At 34.3% G+C, this 8,521-nt stretch overlaps 1 protein-coding gene across 1 annotated transcript; it reads right to left on the reverse strand.

The window, feature by feature from the left end:
* Nucleotides 1–3,613: 3,613 nt before the first annotated feature.
* Nucleotides 3,614–6,257, reverse strand: LOC113782126 (receptor kinase-like protein Xa21). The gene is made up of 2 exons (XM_027328036.1): nt 5,630–6,257; nt 3,614–4,599 (listed from the first exon to the last, which is right to left on the reverse strand). Exons 1-2 carry the CDS (start codon nt 6,255–6,257, stop codon nt 3,614–3,616), a joined length of 1,614 nt encoding a protein of 537 aa, XP_027183837.1.
* Between the last annotated feature and the right edge of the window lie 2,264 nt (nt 6,258–8,521).

Genomic DNA, 8,521 nt, shown 5'->3' on the forward strand with positions numbered 1-8,521 from the left:
CTTTCGGACCAAAAGAAATAAAAAGAAAAAAGAAAAAAAAATCAACACATCCGAAATAATTTGGTTCAATAGTTGAATCATATTGATTACATGAAATGAAACCTAGATAAATTTCTTGAACTCTTAAATTACATATGTTGCCTTGAGTAGTCGCCAATGGCTCCACGAGTGATGGAGGGCAAAGAAGTGAAATTTCGGCTGCAATTTCAAGAATCAGATTGAATAAAATATAATTTTCCTTAGAAACCCAACACTCTAAACCTGTTAGTTTGATGCCTAGCAAGAATTGGGCATTGAAATGCCCATCTCTAATCTTAAAAAACATTCTCCTTTCCGTAATCTTAAAGAAAAACAAGAGAATAGGAGGAAAAAAAAGGTTATCATTAGATAACAACAAAACAAAGAAAGAAAAGAGAATGAACTTCAAATTCAATCCCTCTAAAATAGATGTTCTTATGGCAAAAAAACCGAAAAAAATGACAAAAGCATGAAAAATATTTTGATGGAATGTATAAAGTTGGAGAGAATTGGTTTCGTACAAGATGAAAATCCAAATAAAATGAATGGTAAGTATGTCCTTCTACAACGGAAATGAAGGTGGGGAAGTGTGGAAAAATCACGAAGAAAAATGTTAGAAACCAAGAAAAGATTTGATTAGAATATCAAATGTCAGTGGAAGGTCCAGAGAAATAAATAAAGTTTAGACAAATGAAAGATGAAAACCTAGACTTGTCTCATAATTGGAATGGAAACAAAAAGATTGATTTGATCAAACAATATGAAAGATTTTAACATCTATGTCTTCCAAAATTAATGCAAGGTGGAAAAAGGCTCTCTTCCCTTTTTTTTTCCTTTGATTAGGATTCCTTAATTGTGGGAAAAAGAAGAAGATCATCTCCAGGTTTGACATGCTAGTTGACATGCAAATTTTGGCAAAGACGCATGGAAACTACAAATTTTTATTGATTAGTGTGAATGGTTATCATATAAGCAGTAGAATTAATGATGTAACTTTGATGACGACTTTAATAATAGAAAGAATTTGACTTATTTGCACCATTCAACCATACGCAGTGTACATGCACTTATGGAACCGCCAAAGGTGAAAGGAACCACCGTTAGACGTTATGAACAAACTAATGGTTTTATTCAAAACCATCAGTTCTCTTAAGTTCCAGTTCCACCATGTGATTTATGTACTAGTACAACAGATATACTCTTGCTAACTGAAAACACTAAATCAGTCAAAAAAAGAAGTGTGGTTCTTTTCTTTTTGAACTTTGATGGAAATTTGCAATAACAACTGCACTCACATTTTAGGGCTAACTCCTTACATCTCTCCCAAAGATTTAACATAATTTCATATACGTTCCTCAGATGTTGAAATTCGTATTTTTAGACAAAATAAACCCAAATGGTGACATCATCTCAAATTGTGCTCGAATTTAGCATAAATAAACTTAAATGGTTTTAAAATTTTATTTCAATCATCATTGATCTTAATTATTATTTTCTCTCTTTTGTTTTGGCTTTTAGGTTTTTGCAAATTTGGGTATTAGTATTCTTTTCAAGATTATTATAGTATTGTGTCGCCAAGAGAGTAAGTGTAATTTCTGATACCTAAGCAAGGCTACTTTAAATATATTTTCTGGCTCCTCTTTGATTAGCTTTGCGAAGCTTTAGACGACGAGTATGTTTCCATCTGTTGAAACTTTATCAGCTTTACGATAACCAATGTGATTTCATTAATTAGAATTAATTTTCCTCAAAATTCATACCCTATTACGTGCATGACTTTCATAGAAATACGGTTAATTTTTTTTTTCAAATTCTCGTGCAACCCTTGACAAAACTACATAAAGTGAGTCCATGCCAATTACACTTAAATAGAAAACTTCGTTAAAACTATTTCATATTAGTGGAAGAAGCTCTTGATAGGAGAATTCAGTGTCACAAAACATAGAAACGAGTACAAAAATTGGTAAATTACAAAGCGTCGCGGCACCATAAATAGCTTCACTATTATGTAAGATGGAAAAAGGTTGCCTTTCCTTTTTCCTTTGATTATGATTCCTTAATTGTAATAAATGTTAAATTACAAGAATACTAAAAAAATTAATAATGTACTTGCTAGCCAATCTCATTTAAATATACTCCAAAAGTTACACCACATTCACGAATTGATGACTATAGCAGTAGAAACTCTTTATTGGCTTCTCTAGTTGTCCACTTTCTGTTTCCATAATACAAAATGTGATGACAGCAAAACCACAAGTGGAGAATTTCAATCCTTACAGAATTGCTTAATCATATCAAACATGCTAACCTGCAAAATGTTGTGTCTTATCAATTGTTCAATTGGTGATTCAATGAAGAACAACATATTGGCCAGAGTGGTGTGTGGTTTCACTCACGAATGATGTTAAAAAGAAAAAAAAAATCCATATAAATGAAACACTTGTGATTCAACTAAAATTCAAGTACATCCAAAAGATGTTCTAAAAAAATACAGAGTCATAATAAAGTTAAACAAAGTTGTACGGCCAATAATATTATGTATATCAACTCACCTAGCTGGACTAGACTATTGCATAAATCTTATATGGTGATTTGTGCATTTAGAAGTAATTTGTTAATCACGCTCATATCCCCTCAGAACTATAAATATATAACTGTCCATTGATAGTGGTTTTGTGTATATGTATTTTACTCTTGTACTATATAATCCTCAATTGATATCAATGTTGTATATATGTACTTCACCTTTTTACCACCTTCAAGCCTTTAAGAAAGACGCAAAAGTCCTGGGCAAAATAATGTTAAAAGGACCAAAAACAAATATTGATGGCTCACTTACTATTTTTCAACTTTTTGTTTCACGCATACTTAAATTAATAGATAGATATTTAATCCGTTGATTTAATCGGGGTTGTTCTCCATATTACATGCCGCGAACTTCAAGTGGAAGAACAAGTGAATTGGGGTCAACCATGTGCCGTAAATATCTGTAACCTTGTTTTAGTAGACGCTTTTCCTTTTTATCAAAATTAAGACATGTCACCTACTGTATATTCCCTTACTTCCCATAATGCAGGCCTATTATATTATTTTCACCAAAAGAAAAAGAAAATAACAATTCTCCCTTGGTCTTCAATTATATATGATACCAAAAGCTTTTCAACAGTAGTTTTCCAATTATGAAGTGTGATGGTATTGACAAAGAAAAAGTGGACTACTCTATTTTTTTTTCTTCCATGGGCTAACATAGTAACTTTAAACATTTATTTTCTTAATATCTTTTGTTAGTTAGGGAAAAGTTTCACTTCCTAATTGAATTTTTTAAAAAAAATTAGAATAGTTGTGGCACAATAAATGTATGCATATGCACCTTTATTGTCCTTGGTTTTATTGTTTCGAATAGCTTGGTATGGTGGATATTGAAACCAAGAAAATCTACATAGGTCTTAAATTATTACAGATCAAAAATACACGAGCCACTACTTAATTCCTTAAAAGTGAGCATTAAGTATATGAGACGTTGGGGATCCCACCGAACCAGAATAGTTACTCAGTAATGGACCAGTTTTCTAGGCCCAAATTCAAATGTACCAATTCAAAGGTTGTCTGGAATGGATCCTTGCAAGCTGTTGTTTGCTAAAGAGAGATAGTCCAAACTCTCTAGACTCCATATCGTACTGGGAATTTTACCTGAAAACTGATTGTTTGACAAGTCTAATGTTGTCAAAAACTTTAATTCTCCCATCTCTGGAGCCAAAGGTCCTCTCAAGAAATTTGATGACAAGTTGACAACCACGAGATCTTTATGATCCCACAAGCTCATTGGCAGAGTAGAGGTTAATCTATTGAAAGCTATGTCAAGATACCTCAAAGATGTAAGACTATTGAAACATCCTGGAATTGAACCGCTAATCTGATTTTGACTTAGGTATAAATACTTCAAACTCTGCAAACCACAGAGATCACCGGAGAGCGAACCAGTGAGGGAATTATTGTGAAGACCCAATCCTATAAGCTTTTGCAAACCCCATATCGTAGTTGGAATTGAGCCAGTCAAGCTATTGCTACGTGGATTTAAATATCTTAAATTGCTTAAATTTCCAATGCTATCTGGAATGTTTCCCTTAATTCCACAGTTCGCTAGATCCAGCCATTCAACAGAAATAGAAAGATTTCCGATGGATCTCGGAAGAATCCCATTTAATGGATTGCTTGCCACCCAGATAATCCTTAAAGAGATGCAACCTGTGAGGGAAGTGAAGAAGCTCAATTCTGGAGATGAAGATTCACTCGTCAAATTGTTAGCAGATAGATACATTAATTCGAGGTGTCTCAAATTTCCAATGGAATTGGGAATTCGACCACTAAATTTGTTATCACCAAGAGATATTGTAGCCAATTTCGAACAGTTTGAGATAGAGGCAGGTATGACTCCACTGAAGTCATTCGCAGCAAGAGAAATATCTTCTAAATTGTGTAGGCCATGGCACATATTTGATGGAAGAATGCCAGATAAATGATTGTCAGAAAGGTCAAATACCCTTAGAGTTGAGATGTTGAACATCTCATTTGGAATCGAACCTGTCAATTCATGAACAAAACCAATCTCATTTACGTATACTCCAAAAGTTGCACCAAATTCAGGACTACAGCTCATTCAAAATTAGCATGCCCGTGATATAGCTATCTATTTCTGACATGGGTTCTTAAGCATAGATTAATAAATTTCCAATCCCCTCGGTATTTGTCCATTGAATTTATTGATCCCTAGGCAAAGAATTTAAAGCGGGGAATTTTTTAAAAAGTTTTTAGGTATTTGGCCATCCAAATTGTTTATCTGTAGATATAAACTTCCAAGTTCAGGAAGCAAGTCACCTAAACTTTCTGCAAGAGATTCGGACAGGTTGTTATGTTATATAAGCCAATTAATGCCTTGTAACATCGACATGTTATATACTTCCACCAGTAAAAATTGTATATCTAAGATTGACAAAATTAAAAAAAAAAAAAGGGAATTTAGGCCACTTGATGTTCATTTCATGTCCGTTTGCCTCTCCAAGTCAAAATTATGGCAAATTTTTCCACCAAAATAATTTGGATTAATAATTGCTGACTAGTTGAACCAACAGAAAAAAATAATAAAACCACCCACTTAACACATTTTTTATTTATGCATATATTCTGCTGCACCAATTTGTTAACAAATATTAAAAGAACAAGAAAATTGGCTGAAATTTGAAACTTTTCACCATTTTGTCACCTGAAAGGTTGTTTTTATAAATGTATAGCTCTTCAAGCATAGTTAGGTTTCTAATCTCCCTTGGTATTGATCCAGTCAAATTGTTATGTTCCAATGACAAAATTCGGAGTGAGGGGCATTTGAACAAGTCTGCTGGGATCTGCCCAAATAGAAAATTATAACTTAAATCAAGCTCTTCTGGAGTATAGCTGCATATTTCGGCGGATCACCTCCGATCTCCTTAATTGAAGTAAATCTTTAAACTTTAAATTGGCAATAGCCAAGAGATTGTAGCACAAGAAATATGATTCTACAGTGACCAAATTTAAATATGGCATCCAATAAGGGAATAAATAAACCAAGAAATATTACCTTCTACAAGGTTATACCCAAGATCTAGCACCTCAAGCATTTTTAAGCTCCCAAGTTCTTTTGGCATGGACCCGTTGAACCAGTTGAATGACAAAGATAATGACTCCAATCTGGAGCAATTTGCTAAACCTGATAGTATTTCACTGCTTAACTGATTCGAAGACATATCAAGCTCTTTTAGATTTGGAAGATTGTCGCATATGTTAGTGGGAAGATGACCAACAAAAGAATTGTTTCTCAAGAATAGGTATTGAAGTCTATCCAAGACACCCAACCATGATGGAATTTCTCCTGCGAGATTATTGTTGCTTAAAGCCATGAAACTTAGTCGACGCAAATGAGACATGCCTTCTGGCAAATAACCATGAAAACTGTTGTTGCTCATGTCGAGAGTAACAAGAAATGAGAGGTTTCCCAACTGTAGAGGAATCGTGCCTTCAAAGCCCATGTTAGAAATATTTAAGGCCACCACTCTTTGACGACTAGAGTCACAAGTAACTCCAATCCAATCACAAATAGAGGAAGAAATGGACCAATTTTTGGCCAAGATTAAGTGAGGATCAGAAACTATGTTGTTTCTCAAAGCTATAAGGGCAAATTCATCCGAAAGGAATTTGGCCGTTGCCATGGCTGCCAGAGAAGTGGCTAACAAAAGTCCTACAGGAAAATAATTGCATGTTCTCTCCATTTCTTTTGACAAACCGTGCAAATGGCGCCGACAAGGGACAAGTATATATATATACTATTATTGGGCTGAGGCATACAATTTTAACTTCAATTCAGCATTTAAGGTTGTTAGAGACTTAGAGGGATTCTGTCTAACAATGACATTGTATGGAGAAAAAAACAGACTGAATTAGAAGGGATAATTTTATGGAAGGAACGCCGCCCATTGACGAATGCATGGTGCGAATGGGAGCATTGGGAGGGTGGGGCGTACGACTGAATTTCCAAGTAAGAATAGAGAGATTAATTTGATTTGTGTGGGCCCCGCACCAAAGTTTGACTCCGGTGAGACATGGAAGCGGGGAAATAATCCGCTCAGCAGCAGCAGGGATTGTTGGCAATTAGAAGGTGATTATGCGCAATTATTTTTTGGCAAGAACATTCGTTCCAAATATAGTATCAGCAAAATATCTTGTCAAATAATTTTTCATATCTTTTCCTACCATGCAAAACATTCGTTCCAAATATACAATTCTTAAATATTTCGATCCAGCAGTTCATTTTTTAATTTATTTTGAATCCATCAATTTTTATCCATGTATTTGGGCACTTTTAGTTAGTTTAACTATCTGAATACAACTTGTCAAAATAACTATTCAGTTTACTTTTATTTTTTAGATTTCAACATAATCAACCTTAAGCATTATAACTATTAATATAAAAAATTATAATGTCAATTTTTTTTGTTTACTTTAACAATAACAAAGTTTATATAAAATTCATTTATCATTGGAGCCCGCAACAAATCACATCAAATATTTCTGCTTTGCTGTGGGAATTTAGACAGGCCTGCCTTCTCGTCGAGAATGCTTCCATGATGTGCTATTCCACTGTGATGTCTTCGCGTTGCACGTTCCTAGGGCAGGACTTCCTACCATACATGACTCCCATTGGTTCTCCATATTTGACTCGTCAGTTGCTGTGGAAATTTTGGTAAAGACCTGTGGAAACTAAAACATTCTTATTAATCAATTGATGTGAGAGAAACCTAACATCCAACTTTGATAACGATTTAAATTATAGAAATACAAGGCTTCGTTTGACTCTTCAAAAGACCGTGTGCATTTCATTTTATGTCGACCAAATTGGTAAATTTTCATTGGAAATTTTAACAGTACGCTGTCTCCTCCTGAGCATTTGGAGGGTTCTGCAACTCTGCATGATTGCATGACTAGCAAAATGATTGAATTTCAGAACTTTCTTGCGGAAAGCCGACTACTTGATCTGGGGTTTTACGGGCTGAAATTCACGTGGAATAATGGACACCTTGGTCCTGGACGTATTGGCAAATGCCTAGACCGGGATTTAGCCAATTTTACATGGCCCAAGCATTTCAATTCGGATATAATGTATGTATCTCAAGATCAAATGCTGTCGAGTAATATCAATGGATATCCCAGCATTTAAGGTACGTTGTTAGATGGATTCTGTCCATGGTAGACTTAGTCAACTCAAATGAAAAATTGTCAGATAAGTGAAATGAATTGATCTACACTAGCTGACAAGCTCTCTGCATGTTAATTGTGACAATGAGATTATTGTACATCTAAGAAACATTTGCACAAAAATATTACTACCCCACTATGACTAAAAAGGCTTTGGACAGGTGGTCATCACCGAAAACTTAAATTTTGATAGTATGTGAAGTTAAGGACTCAATACTAATTTGTCACTATATATGGTTGTCACGTTCAGCGGGTTTCTCCGATGATGATTCAACTTTCGTTAGCATCCCTCCCCCTGAATTATGATAGATTAGGTAAAAAAAACTATGACTAAAAAAGGTTCGTTTTTAGGTTAAAAATTAATACCTCGTTACCATTGCAACTTTTATTTCTTTTGTCATTAATTTAGTCAATTCTATTTCTTTTTGTTTATAGTTAATCTCTTGTTTGCATTGTGGGCAAATATGGCTTCAGTTAGTTTAAAATAAATAAAGTTGAGGGCCGAAGATAAAGATATAAAGACCATCTCCATAATTGACCAGCCAGTTGATGTAGATACGTTGCCAAAGACTTGTAGAAACTAAAGAACCTCTTATTAATTAGTTGATGTCACATGGGAGGCTCAAGTTTCAATATCCAATTTTGATGATCACTTAAAGTAAAGGAAGACTTGGCTCGTTTGACTTTTCAAAAGATGAAACGCATATATCACATTATTGAA

Source organism: Coffea eugenioides, chromosome 9 (assembly GCF_003713205.1).
Source record: "Coffea eugenioides isolate CCC68of chromosome 9, Ceug_1.0, whole genome shotgun sequence".
In the NCBI taxonomy this organism is placed as follows: domain Eukaryota; kingdom Viridiplantae; phylum Streptophyta; class Magnoliopsida; order Gentianales; family Rubiaceae; genus Coffea; species Coffea eugenioides.

Coding starts and splice junctions, on each gene's coding strand:
- LOC113782126 (XM_027328036.1), bottom strand. CDS start 6,257: ATGGCAACGGCCAAATTCCTTTCGGATGAATTTGCCCTTATAGCTTTG. Junction 4,600..5,629: donor TGGGTATAACCTTGTAGAAG/GTAATATTTCTT, acceptor ATGAATTGACAG/GTTCGATTCCAAATGAGATG.